This window comes from Elaeis guineensis, chromosome 2 (genome assembly GCF_000442705.2).
Source record: "Elaeis guineensis isolate ETL-2024a chromosome 2, EG11, whole genome shotgun sequence".
NCBI lineage: Eukaryota > Viridiplantae > Streptophyta > Magnoliopsida > Arecales > Arecaceae > Elaeis > Elaeis guineensis.
In genome coordinates, this window is record NC_025994.2 from 81,590,817 (window position 1) to 81,605,669 (window position 14,853).

The 14,853-nt window shown below is 41.0% G+C and overlaps 2 protein-coding genes across 2 annotated transcripts; both read right to left on the minus strand.

Annotated features, from left to right (window-relative positions):
- Positions 1–500: 500 nt before the first annotated feature.
- LOC105057237 (non-specific lipid transfer protein GPI-anchored 15) lies at positions 501–1,557 on the minus strand. Its single transcript, XM_010939775.3, has 3 exons — positions 1,195–1,557; positions 954–1,100; positions 501–786 (listed from the first exon to the last, which is right to left on the minus strand). The coding sequence occupies exons 1-3, from the start codon at positions 1,511–1,513 to the stop codon at positions 659–661; spliced, it is 594 nt and encodes a 197-aa protein (XP_010938077.1). The 5' UTR covers positions 1,514–1,557; the 3' UTR covers positions 501–658.
- Positions 1,558–10,101: 8,544 nt separating this feature from the next.
- LOC105057245 (non-specific lipid transfer protein GPI-anchored 11) lies at positions 10,102–11,310 on the minus strand. The gene is made up of 3 exons (XM_010939786.4): positions 10,890–11,310; positions 10,625–10,786; positions 10,102–10,400 (listed from the first exon to the last, which is right to left on the minus strand). Exons 1-3 carry the CDS (start codon positions 11,206–11,208, stop codon positions 10,273–10,275), a joined length of 609 nt encoding a protein of 202 aa, XP_010938088.1. The 5' UTR covers positions 11,209–11,310; the 3' UTR covers positions 10,102–10,272.
- Positions 11,311–14,853: the final 3,543 nt, after the last annotated feature.

Sequence of the window (14,853 nt, forward strand, 5' to 3'; positions counted from 1 at the left end):
AGATACAAAGCAGAGGAAGCCCGGGAGTACAAAGAAAGCGAAAAAACAGGGAGCCTAAGGGGGCTGAAAGGCTACACAGAACCTGGCAACCTCATAAAGATGACAAGCACAGGAGACCAGGCAATAAGTAAATACCTGCCGCATTGTTAGGTCTGAAACACCTTCACTTAATTTCCTGCCTTTTCTCTATATTTTGGAGCACAGTTTACTTTATAATTGAACTGCTAATTTATCCAGATATATGTTCTTCAAGTGGGCTGCTCTACCAAACACTTATTAGCCCAATTATGCAATTGAGTACGAAATCGGCTCCCTTTTTTTCAAAATTATTAAGAGGTTTTGAGAGTGCATTTTACCATCGATTTCTTCTGCACAGTCTAACTTACAGTCCTGCGAGTCTTCATGACCATTGGCCCACTTAAGGAATCTCTACCTTTGTATTTATTTTCGTCATTATCACACTTAATTTCAACCATCGGAGAGGAATGAGTGGCCATTGGATCAATTAAGCAAAGGATTGCATATTTACGCTCAAAACCAATAAGAATTTATTCGTATCATCTAAGAAGCTGGTACAGTATCCCAAACTCAAATACAGAGCAAGCATAAGGAGAAAGAATACAGGATCACACACGATCCACACTATCAATTGGAGTACTTAAAGGCTGAAAAGTGAGACATATGCAGCAAGCAAGAGGAAGGAGATCAAAAGAGAGCGACTTGATTTGTTGGAACTTCCATGGGAAGATTCACCGGTGGCTGATGGGACAGTCTTCGAACCACTTTCTGTATCAATCAAGAAAACAAGTTTTTTAATATGCACAAAACCATCATAACATGTTAGACCTGCCGATTATTGACATGGAAAAGTAATCTAGGTCGTTCAAGTGGCTAAATGTATGTAATCTAAGTGCCAAAAATGAACGTCGAAGTAACACCAAGAATTACTGCACCTGACGGTGTCGATGCGGTGGCAGGAGTGCTGCTCGGAACCGATGGCGTCGATGGGGTCTCTGGAGAAGGGTTTGCCGGCGGGGTTGATGGAGTTGCCGGAGTGCTCGATGCTTTAGGTGGTGAAGCTGCCGGTCCCCCAGCCACAGCTGCCACAAGCCCACAACGAATCAGTACTTCAGCCAGTGTTTCAAAATATCTATAAATCTAGAAACTATCATTGAAGTTTGGACAAGAGCCTACCATTGCATTGGCTAACAGGTGGTGTTTGGACCTTGCAGGCCCCAGGGAGGGCCAGGGCCAGGGTCTGATTGATGGTGATGCCGAGCGACGATGCACCACCGTTGAGCAGCGTGCAGAGGCACCGAGGTTGGGACTGCACGACGCTGGCTAACTGCGAGCAGCACGAAGAAGATGGGGTTGAAGAGTTGCCAGTGATGTAGTTCAGGCAAGGTGCAAGGCTCAGGATCACCGTGGTGCAGCCTGATTGGGCTGAGACATGGGCGAATAGCATCGACACAAGGGCCAGGGCCAGGCCAATCTCCATCACTCTTCGAGCCATTTCGGGTTCGAGGGGTCGAGTTGGTGTTGTGGGGGAGGAGAGGGAGGTGGGGGGTGGTTTTATAAGGAGGTTTCAGAAGAACGGAGAAGGTGCTCGATCTCGGGCTTTAGATTGGTTGGCCTAACTCGACCTGCTAACGGCTCCTTGTTGGACCCGTCTAGTGCTCAGGAAGAAGACCTGAAAGTTATTTAAATGAGGAAATGGCGGATGTCATATTGAAATGTAACATCCAGCTGATGTTAAGATGAGTTGTGGAATATCGTTGGGGTAGGCGATGCAAAATAAACATATTTTTTTGAGGGTTGGCCACCATTTCGCTCCTACTGCCAAATGCATGCTTGGGCCAGGCTGGCCCTTTTATTTTAGGATCAGAACTAGACTTCAAAGTTGAATTTCTAGGATCTTGCAACCACCAGGTCCCCTTCATTTTTTTTTTTTTTTTTGGACAGGTAGTCACGGAAGAAAAAAATCTTTGGCTTTTTTTCTTTTTTCTTTTCTTCTTTTGTATAATGAAAGGGAAGCTAGAATGCCACCCGAATTTTATTTAGGAGTTGAAGAAAAAAAAAAAAGAATGTACAGGGAGAGATTACCTCTTAACAAGACATGGCTATAGAAGTTTGCAATACAAAAGCTACCAAAAAAACCCAAAACAGGGTCCCAGACTGAACCAGTTCATATGAATCTATAAGAGGAAAGGGAGTGCAACATAATGGATCAAGCTAGATCAAGGTAAGCACTTCCTATGTTAGGATCCCCACACTACACCCCACACACTATAGAATGATTACCTACAGGATCAGGGATCATATTCCCCCAACGAAGATACTTAAGCCTTACCCTCTGCATCATTCAACTCAATTCAGTTAAGCCTTAGTTCCAAAATACTTGGGGCCAGCTACATAAATCCTTCATCTCAGTTGTGGTCACTCTACGCATTATCCCATTATCTTAAATTGTTCTTCATCAAGTATACACTTAGCTGATTAGCATCATCTCACTGCAATTGCCTTGTTCCCCGAACTATCCTTGCGCCAAGTAAATTGCTCATTATGAGCAGATTTTCTGGTACATTGATCGTTACTTCATGCTTTCCTGTCCCAATAATACGTTGTTTTCGTGGTATCCAAGCAGTCGTCTCGTGGATATACATTGAATCAAGAAAACCTTCACCTGCGCTCTGTTTCCATGGATATTCAGTAAATACGGATCACTTCAGAGTAGATGGTAACTTTTTGAAGGCTCCAAACGTCTAAGACCAGCAGTATTTTGCTCAATGTTCTTCTAATAAGAGCTCGAATCGTTTGTTAGATCGTTGAGCCTCAGACATAATTGAAGCGATGATCTCAATCATCTCAACCCCCAGCATAGTTGATAGTTAAGTGCCGACTGCGAAGCGCTCTTTGATTCACTCTCTTACCTTCTCTATTCCAAACATGGCTTGCTACATAATTAAACTGCCAATACGTTCTCCTTGGAGTTTTGTATTTTTTTTTTAAAAAAAAAATTTGGAAGAAAAGGGAGGCATGAGAAAGTAGCCACCTAACCTTAGGGATGGCATTTTTTCCTGACCAATCCGATCTTAATGGGATAGATTTTATCTAATCCAATTAAAAGACAGGATGGAAATGGATTTTGAAAAAAAATACTTGTAGCAAGTTCAAATTGGGTATGAGTAATGGTATGCGCCGTCCCAAACCCACCCTGATAATCTCTCTCTTTCTTGATTAAATAAAATATATTTCTCTCTCGTTTAAATAAAACCCAATTATGGTCCCTACTTCCCCCCACCCCCCTCCCACTTCGACACCCAAGGGCCAAACCCAAGTCGAGCAATGGCCCTGTGGATCTCCACTCCCCCTTCCACCCCGACACCCAAGGGCCAAACCAAAGCTGAGCGTTGGTTTGGTGGGTCCCCACTCCCCCCCCCCCCAACACCAGACCCAAGGGCCAAATCCTAGTTGAGCAACGGCCTGGCGGATCCCTACTCCCCCCTCCCATACATCGACAGCCGACAACTAAGGGCCAAACCCTAGTCGAGTGGCAGCCCGATGGATCCTCGCTCCCCACCCTACCCCCACACCCCAACCCTAGGTCCCTAGTAGCGGCCCGACCCAGCGAGTCCCCACTACCCCCATCCTGACACCCAAACCCTAACGATGGCTTGGTGGGGGCTTGGTGGTGGATGAGGAGGGTGCTAGCAGTGAAGAGAAAGCGGGATTGAAAATTTAAGACTGTTCATGTGGGAGAGGTAGCAACCAGGGTTCCATTTACTATTTTGTCAGATTGAGCATTATCGGCTCGAACAAAATCCTAGCCATCGTCTAAGCTTTCCTATTCAGCCGCTCCAAACCTCCAGCCTCCCATCCGATTAAGATAAGACTTTTTTCCACATATAGTGGTCTTTTTTCTTATTTTTTTATTTTTTTACTTTTTTCTTCTTTCGATCGGAGGGGCTTGGGATTTTTGATTGGAAGATCGAAAGAGAGTTTTTGGGTATGTCCGATTCAACCCATCCTTGTATCTTTATTTTATCTAATCCGATCCGATCCAAGACAGATACGGGGCAAACATGAGTATGAATTTTTTCTTGATGGGATGTGTATGTATTGGTCGACCTGACCAATACCCAACCGGTGCCATCCCTACCTAGCCTTTATTAGGGTGTGTAAAAAAAATACAAATAAGAAGTTGATCAGGTCACCAGTTGCATGGGCAGAGGAGGAAGAAAACAGAAACAAATTAAATAGAAGCATTGATCAGAGAGATGGAAGCATCACAAACTTCCAAAACCATTAGAGGTACAGACTCAACGATCATCATAGTTCTCTAAGGTGCAGCTCCAGCTCTTTAGATGCCACAACCAGTTCAGAGCTCAAAATTATAAGTAGCAAGAAACCAGACAAACTCAATCAAATTCTGAACATTAGAAAGCCCATACGCAGGGACATGGAACATCTGAATCCGATTGCCTTCTGATAGAGATAATATTGGAGATAAATCGGAGACATAATTGTGTAATCTGTAAATTAGCAAGTCGTAATCTGTAAATTAGGAAGTCATGATTGTGTAATCTGTAAATTAGAAAGTCATGATTGTGTAATATGCAAATTAGGAATATTTGAATTTGTATTTGATTCTTGGAACCATAATTGTACATATCACACCACTATATAATATGAGCAGACTCATCCTGGTGAATATGGTGAGATTTCTACAAATTCTCTCTTTAAAATATTTTATAGTATCAAAGCCATCTTCTGAACAACCTTTATCATTTTTTTCTATAATTTTCAAATTCTTCATCTCACACACAATAGATCTACCCCCTGCTCATCTACCTGAAACAATACAATGGCCTAATCCCCTTCGCTCATACAATCTACATCCACTCTTCATTCAACAATCCCAAATCTATCTATTAAACTTGACGAATCCAACTTTTACACGTGGAAAAATGTCATGTTGGCTCTCCTCTGTCCATATCATATTCTCGAATATGCCGATGGCTCCATCTCAGCACCTCCAACCATGATTCGCGATAAGGACAGCAACCTAATCTCTAATCCAGCATATAAACAATGGATGGTTCATGATTAGTTTACACTCATAGTCCTCCTCTCCATCAATCAGAATGTTGGGGCCAATCTTGTCAGATTCTCCTTTGCATATGATGTCTGATCGACTCTATCCAAGCTTTTCGACTCTCAAATGATGGCCCAAGCCGACTTCATCGACCATTAGTGGCAACAACTCAGCAAATCTGGTAAAACCATGCTCGAATTTTTGAAATTAGTAAAGGACATCGCGAATCAGTTTGTTGAAATCGGCAAACCCATTTCTCCAGTCGACTTGAATCATTGAATTGCCACTGGACTCGGCTCAGAATGGGAACCTCTGGTCTTAGCTCTTGCTTCGATGCGGCGCACCATGACCACCGATGATTTACAGGCTTTTCTTCTTAAAGAGGAAGCATGCAACTTCACCGCCACAATCGAGCAACCTCCACCCCTCTCTGGGCTTCTCAAACCCATGCCACCATCGATTGTGAACTGAATTGATGGATGCGGTGCTTCCATTTATAACGACGATCGCTCTTCTCATGGATGGCATGGCGACTATGGCAGATATGGTGGTTCTTCTCAGCATGAATGAGGATACTCTCCTGTGTAGCCCACTTCTCACCGTATAGGCCCTTTTTCATTTTCACATGGGCCTACTCACTTAACTTGGCCTAACTCATCGGACCTGGTGACTGCACACTGTAATCTTATAATTTTGGGTTTGGCCAAAATAATTTGGCCCATCACAAGGGGTCTTCTAGGTCTAATACCACTTCTAATGGATCTTAAGTTATTTATCAATTGTGTAACAGGCCTGGACACACCGCCCTATTTTGTCAGCAGGGTTTTTCTCCAGCACAGGCCCACTCTCTTCATAGCTCTCTTTCTGGCACACATGACTTAGACTGGTACACTGACTTCAATGCAACACACCACGTGACATCTGATCTTGCCAATCTGAGTATCAGAGATGATTAGTCTAACATGGATCATGTATTTATCAGTGATGGCTTATGTTTGCCTATCCTTGCCTCTGGTTCTTCCACTTTACATATATTTTCTCATCCTTTACATATGAAAAATATCCTTTGTACTCCCAAAATTTTCAAAAATTTACTATCTATCTCTAAATTTGGGAGTGATAATACCTGTTATTTTGAACTTCACCCTGATTATTTCATTATTAAGGACCTTCATATGCACCAAGAGCTGCTGCAGGGACCAATTAAAGATGGCTTGTACTGCTTCCACCCAAGTTCTAGATGCTCTCTCGACCCACATGCTCTCTTATCCACCTCTACTTCAAGTATTTTATGGCACCAGCATTTAGGTCATCCTGCCTTTTCCATAGTTGAATGAACTTTAAACTCTAGTGTTTCCTTGAATAAGGATCATACTTCACATATTTGTTTTGCATGCCAAATGGGCAAAATTGTTAATTGTTCCTTTTCTATTATCATGAATAAAAGTATTGAATTATTTGAAGTTGTTCATACAGACATATGGGGTCCTGCACCGATTCTCTCACATTCTGATCATTCGTATTACATATACTTTGTCGATGATTTCAACAAATATTTGTAGTTTTTTGTCATGAAACAACATTCTGATATCACTCGTATATTCTACGCCTTCCGTACATAAATTGAAACACTCTTTGGCTATAAAATTAAATTCCTACAATCTGATGGTGCCAAAAAATTTCTATCACATGCATTTCAAAATAAACTACAAAATCATGACATTTTTCATCACATATCCTGTCCTCATACACCTCAGCAAATGGTTCTATTGAGCACAAACACTGCCACATTGTGGACATGGGGCTTACTCTCATTTCTCGTTCTCACTTACCTCCCAAATTCTGAGATTATGCCTTTGAAACTGTAGTTTTTCTTATTAACTATCTACCTACTAAATCTCTTCACTTTCAATCTCCATATCAACTTTTATATGATTGCTCTCCAGACTACTCTTCTCTTCGTATCTTTGGATGTCTGTGTTTTCTTTATCTAAGACCCTACATACAACACAAACTTGAACCACAATCTCGTCCGTGCATTTTTCTTGGCTATCCTCCACACTACCACGGGTATAGATGTTTAGATTTGGGCATCGATCGTATCTTTGTTGTCACATAGTAGTTTTCAATGAACACTCATTTCCCTTTGAATCTCAATCATCTATCTCAGTCGGTATTAGTACATTGCCTTCTACTCCTACAGACACTCCTGCTACAACTCCATCTACCTCACCCTCCATTCTCCCAATTCTACCACCTGAACCATCTACTGCTCCATTAGTGATTACTCATCTCTCTCAAGTTGGTTCAGAATCTGATGTCTCTGATGCGTTACCACAGTCTACTACTCAGTCCTCTGAACCACCAGTGCCTCTTGCTCATGCACATGTAAATAATATGCCTTCTGGTTTCTCCTCTAGGACTCATCAGATGGTCACTCGATCTCGTGATGATTCTCTTCCTCTGCCTCGATTTACTATATCTCGACATCCAGCTACTTTCTCTATTTCTGCTGGTCTACAGGAGCCTAAATCTTGTGCTCAGGCTCGCAAAGAACCAAAGTGGGTTCAGGCGATAGAAGAAGAATATTATGCACTTCTTCATAATTAGACTTGGGAACTTGTTTCACTCTCTGCTATCCAAAATATTATTGGCTGCAAATGGATTTACAAGATCAAGCAAAAATCTAATGGTATGATTGATCGGTTCAAAGCTCGATTGGTTTTTAAGGGCTTTAATCAGCAGAAAGGTATTGACTATGAGGAAACATTTAGTCTGATTATCAAATCGATTACTATTCAGGCCATTTTATCCATTGCAGTCTCTCTAGGATGGCCTATTCAACAGCTTGATGTGAAGAACACCTTGTTACATAGATACTTGATAGAGGAAGTATATATGCAACAACCTTCAGGGTTTATTGATACATCTCAACCTGACTTCATCTGTCAGTTGCGTCGGTCTCTTTATGGCCTTAAACAGGCACTACGAGGTTGGTTCCAACATCTCAGTGGTTTTCTTCAGCATCTCGATTTTTCAATTCTCAGGCCGATTCTTCTTTGTTCATCTTATACAGCTCCAACTATATAATATTTCTTCTAGTTTATGTCAATGATATTATTCTCACTGGTACTCATGGTGCACCATTTTCATCCCTTCTTACTGCCCTTGGTCGGGAATTTGCCATGAAAGACTTGGGACCACTATATTTTTTTCCTTGGTATGGAGACTCATTCCAATTCCAATGGCTTACATTTTATGCAGTCCAAATATATTCATGATATGCTCACTCACTGCGCTATGATTGACTGCAAATCACTTAGCACTCCTACCATCACTGGTCCTTATCTCTCTATATGATGGTACTCTGTTCGATAATCCTTCTCTCTATCGGAGTATAGTTGGCAACTTATAGTATCTCACACTCAGAGGACCGAAAATTGCTTATGCGGTCCACCAGATTTGTCAGTTTATGCACAAGCCTAACATGACCACTGGGTAGCTGTGAAACGTATTCTTCGCTATCTGAAGGGTACTATTACACATGGACTGCTTATTTGCCTAGGCTCTATTGATTTTCTACATGAATTTTCTGATGCTGATTGGGCTGATAATTCTGGTGATAGATGCTCTATTAGTGGTTTGCTATTTTTCTTAGACCAAATATCATCTCGTGGTCCTCTAAAAAGCAACGTACTGTAGCTCGTTTCAGTACAGAGTCAGAATACAAAAGCTTAGCTAATGTTACTACTAAACTCATTTGGATTCAATCTCTTCTTCAAGAGTTAGGCCTATGGATATATCATCCTCCTATCCTGTTGTGTGATAATTTATATGCTATCTATCTTACAGCTAATCTAGTATTTTATGCATGGACCAAACATATTGAAATTGACTATTATTTTGTTCGGGAGTGTGTTTTTCAGAAGCAATTGGCTATTCGATTCATTAGGTCTAACGACCAACTTGTAGATAGTCTCACGAAAGGACTTTCTTCATCCTGCTTTGTGCTTCTTCGGTCCAAGCTCAATGTACTTGTCTCCCTATTGTGCTTGCAAAGGGTGATAGAGATAATACTGGAGATAAATCAGGGATATGATTGTGTAATCTGTAAATTAAAAAGTCATAATCTGTAAATTAGAAAGTTATGATTGTGAAATCTGTGAATTAGGAAGTCATGATTGTGTAATCTATAAATTAAAAATATTTGAATTTATATTTAATTCTTGTAACCATAATTATGCATGTCACACCACTATATAATATGAGCAGACTCACCCTGGTGAATATGATGAATATGATTGTGTAATCTGCAAATTAGAAATATTTGAATTTATATTTGATTCTTGTAATCATAATTATGTATATCACAACACTATCCCGGTGAATATGGTGAGATTTTTACAAATTCTTTCTCTAAAATCTTTTACCCTCCATCCAAGGCGCAGAAGAAACAATGGCGCAATGGAACCATCAGCACATTTTGACCGTCTGAAAAAGAAGATTTCCATCCTCTGTCATCAGCGCCTCTAACAGAAAAATCTGTCAAAAAGTTGCCAACCATTTGGTCCAAGATGAGGTCAGAATTGCTGCCCTGCTAGCAGAGCAGGTAGACTTTTGCGCTTGCCCAGATTCCACCAAAAACAGGCAATGAATTGGAGTCACCTAGGAAAGACCAGTCATTAAAAGCAATGAACTGGAGTTTTGTACTCACAATGCCCTATCTAACAACTGCTAGTCCAGATAGGCTAATAAGCACAAGCTTGGCTGTAGTAACCGCAAGAATGATTGGGCAATGGTTATGGTTGTTCATCATGTGAATATTCCCTCGTCTTTGTTTTACTGTTGATGTTTCATTTACATTTTAAGTTCTGATCTTTTCTAATTGCAAGTCTGAATGGCCCTTGGGGTTAGTTTAAGAAATCTCTACCCTTTGAGTTTAGTTTAATTTTTCCCCCTTCGAGTTTCAGAGAGGATTGCACCACTCAACCACAAAGAAATGTACATCAGCAAAATCAAAATCAAAAAGCATGCATTCAAAAGATCTGACGAGCCTGTACAAAGTATCCCAAATATGTATACAGAACAAACATCAACAGAAAGAAACAGAAGAGCACGCACAAGGGTGTGACAGAATCTGATAACAAGCAAAACACCATCCACACCATGCAGTAGACCTAGAAGCTGGTGAGTGAGACACATGCAACAAAGAAGAGGATGGAGATCATCACAGAACGGCCGGACTTGTTGGAACTTCCATCCGAGGATTCACCAGCAGTCGAGGGGACGGTCTTGGAACCACTCTCTGCATCAATCGAGAAGACAAGTTTGTTAGCAAGCAGAAAGCCTTCATAACTAAATGATCATCCCCTCTTTGATGGGGTATTCATTTCATCAATCCTGCTGACGTCTGATCATTGTTTTAGGCTTTTTTCTTATCCTCTGTTTAAACGTGTAGAAATTGAACTATGTTTGTTCATTTCTTTTAAGATCACTTAAATAACTGGGATCATTGTTGCATCGTTGCACCTGAAGGACTTGATGGGGTGGTCGGAGTACTGCTCGGAACTGACGGTGTAGTTGGGGTCTCTGGAGAAGGGTTTGATGGGGTCGATGGTGTGGATGGAGTCACAGGAGTGGTTGGCGCTTTGGGAGATTCCGCTGGTGTGGCTGCTGGTCCACTGCCCACAGCTGCCAAAGCCCACAACCATCAGTGTAGCCAATGTCTCTGAATTACATAAGCTATAGAGTCCAAAATGGTTAAATGTGAAGGGAGTTTAACGGATAAGCCTACCGTTGCATTGGCTAACAGGTGGTGTTTGGACCTTGCAGGCCCCAGGGAGAGCTAAGGCCCGGGTTTGATTTATGGTGATTCCGAGCGACGATGCACCGCCATTGAGGACCGTGCAGAGGCACCGAGGCTGGGACTGCACGACGCTGGCTAGCTGAGAGCAGCATGAGGAGGATGGGGTCGAAGAATTGCCGGTGATGTAGTTCAGGCAAGGTGCAAGGCTCACGATCACCGTCGTGCAGCCTGATTGGGCCGAGGCATGGGCTAGGAGCATCGACATGAGGGCCAGGGCTAGGCCAATTTCAATCACTCTTGGAGCCATTTGAGTTGTTGAGAGGTGGTGGTGGTGGTGGTGGTGGGTGATCACTGGCGAAGTTTGAAAGGTGAGAGCAAGGTGGTGGGAGTGTATTGGGCCTGTTGGTGTGGTGGCGGAGGAGAGGGAGATGCTGGGGTCTTCTTATAGGGAGGTCTCGTAACGAGGGAGATGGTGCAACTGGGTTTTAAATTTGGTGGCCTAACTGGCCCCACTAGCTGCTCTTTGTGGGAGCATCTGATAATCTGCAAGAAGACCTAGGAGTCATTCAAATAAAGAAATGGCGGCTGTCGTATTGAAATATAAGCATTCAGCTGCTTGGTTGGAGGTAGCTAATGAAAATGAACGCATACTTTTTGAGGGTTGGCCACCACCTGACTCCTGTTTCTGCTACCACATGAACTCATGGGCCAAGGTAAACCCTTTTCAGGACCAAAAAAGGAGAAGACTTCAAAGTAATTAATTGCTAGATAAGGGTGAGTCCTTCCTAATTTTGGACCTCACACCACGCGCTGTTGGGAAGTCTGCGTACACCAAATTTAACAAGATCAAGTAGATGCACCTTCAAATGAATTTAGGCCATACTCTGCATGGTAGATTATCTTGGTAATTTTCTCATCCTTTACCATTGCCCGGAGGTTAAATCAACACTTTGTTGGCTAGAATATGCTTGCTACAATTTTCTTGCTCCATGAGACAATCCTTGTAACTAGTAGATATTTGGTGGATATACATTGAGTCGAGCATTTCTAGCATTGCTTGTGGGTTTTTAGGGTTCTTATTAATCATTATCAAGTTTGTCCCTGATCAACTCATTTTCTTTCCTTACAAAGATAATCTCATTTCTCTATCAAGAGCCTGCTCCTTGAATCCATCTGTGATAATCCGGCCCAATTGGGCCCAAAACCAGCTCACAAAGCCCACCAGAGAAAAAAAAAAAAAAAAAAAACAGAGCAGGAAGACTCCCGATCGGAGTCTTCCTCTTCCCCGATCAAGAATCGGAGTCCTAGGGCCATTGAAAGACCCTAGGACGAGCTCTATAAGAACCCTTCTCCTCTCCTCTATTGGTAGATCCATCAGTCACCGTCGATTGCCGGAGATTTTTCTTCGATTTTTCTGTTTGAAGCCGCGACTCCTCGACCTGTGTTCGCCGTGATTTCACGTCGGTGGGGGTCACCGGAGGTTGTGGTAAGATCTTCCTCCTCTCCCTCTCTTCTCTCCCTTCTTTCCCGTGCCTGTGAGCACGATGGCCGGCGACGGGTGTCACCGGATTTAATTGGAAAGGAAAACTCCCTGTTCGCCGCCTCTTTCCTCTGATTTTCCGATGCCGGCGGTCACACCGACCGCCGGCTCTGGTCTCTCCGAACCCGAGAGAGTCGGCCGTTGCCGCCGGCCACCACCGGCCATGATATGGCCGTGATCGGCCGGTCAAGGCACGGGGACCTCTAGGTCCCCTGTTTCGGCCAATGAAAGCCCGGGAAGAAGAAGAAAAGAAAAAGAAAAAGAAAAAAAAAAGAAAAAAAAAAAGAAAAGAAAAAGGAAAAAGAAAAGAAAAAAGAAAAAGAAAAAGAAAAGAAAAGAAAATACAAAATAGAAAAATAAGATAAATAAATAAATAATAAGAAAAGAGAAAATTTTCCTCTCTCCCCTCTTTTTCCCTCTTTCTCTCTCTTTCTCTCTCTCTATTGTCTCTCTCTAAAAAGAAAAAGAAAAAGAAAAAGAAAAAAAAAATATATATATATATATATAATATATATATATATATATATGAGAGAAAGTTTTTCTCATCTCTCTCTTAAGTCTTTCTCTCTCTAGAATTAGACTTTCTCTCTCTACCTTCTCTCTACATTTTCTCTCTCTAAATTTTCTTCCTATTTTCTCTCTCTAGACCTTTCTCTCTCACTATGGATTTCATCTCTCTAAAGTCATTCTCTCTCTGATTGCATCACAGACCCTAGGATAAACTTAAGATGAAAATATGATGATCTGAGACTGCTCCGAAATTCGTGCAGTAGATTAGATCCTGATCCGATCCTTCTTCGAAATTGATAATATCAATCATGGTTAATCTATATTAAGTCACCTTGATATGACCTCTGATGATCTCAATCATGATTGCCATTTTAAAGGATACGAAGATTCTCTCTCCACTTTCTCTTTCTACTTTCTCTCTCATGACCAACTTTCTCTCTCTAAAAAAAAAGTCTATGAATCCTGTATTGAGTCATGCCTTCATCTTTTAGAAGCTTATATTGACTCTAACAAGATCTGAAGTTGCTTTGATATCCGTGCTGTATGTCAACCTCATCTGATCGTATCAAAGATCTTTCAAATTTATTATTAAAGAACCCTATTGATTGATCTTGACTTTAATTCGATCTGTGCCTCACGATTTCTTGATCAAGTCACTTGAATCTGACTCTCAGATCAAAGATCCTAAATTGCCCTGGTATCTGGATGGTCCGACACATTCGGTCAACGGTCCTCTTTCCTTATGATTTAATCTTATTATATTTATGGAATAGAATTTGATAATGATTTGATATTTTAAATAGGATTAGCTGATTCTTCTTACGAAGTCTAAAGATCTAAGATGAAAGAGGTAAGTAGATCCTATGCTCCTTATTTATTTTTAAATGATCATATTTTTATGCAAAGAATTGCTATTGATGAAATCATAATTTTTCATAAAATAAGGATCGGCATATGTGATATGAAAAAGCATGTTTTATTATGAGCATTGATTTCATGAATATGTCTTATGAAAATAGCATGATTATGAGAATAGCATGATTATGAAACATGAATTTCATTATTTTTCCATCTATGTATATGTATGCTTTAAGAAAAAGATATAATGATTTCAAAGGCTCTCAGATGGCTATAAATGAATCCCTTCGGGAAGGTCGACATTCGGAGCTAGCATCCACACGAAACATGGCCCTGCCAGCGGGTATAAAGTTGGCACATGAATTAAGAACTCTGTCGATTAAGAAACATAGCCCTGTCACGGGTATAATAGTGACCTTAGCACGAATATCTGTGAGCAATATTTTGAAACATGACATGAATACATGATGAAAATGATTTACGATTCATGATTGTGAAATATACATGATTTATGCATGCATGATGAGTTTATAACTTGTTTTGTTATATGCTCTATGAAATGCTTTATTTTGTATTATCTGTTATTTTCTAAATATTGCATTATCATGAAAAACTTATGCTTGATCCGATAAGAAAGTGCAAGTTCTATTTACTGGGCTAGTGTAGCTCATATTCTTTTTGTTTTCTTTTTGTTTGAACAGAGAAATAAGGTTAGGATCGGCAAAAGGAATTCAAGCTTGAAGATCGGCATAGCAAGCTGAAAAATTTGACAACAGAAGTTTAATTTATTTTATAATCATGGATTTGTAGTTATTTATGAATGTTGAGATTCGGGTTAGTACTTGCTTTTGGATTTAGATGCTCTGAATCAATATTGGTTCGATTATTTGATGAATAATAGAATTGAATCTTTTTATTTGATAGATTTTAGATGATTATGATGGATTGGCTTCGTGTTATCGTGGGCTCCATCCCTCGGTAGCATGGCCGTGTTATGTCCCGAATTTGGGGCGTGACACTATCGTCTTCAGCTGTGTTCCAGAT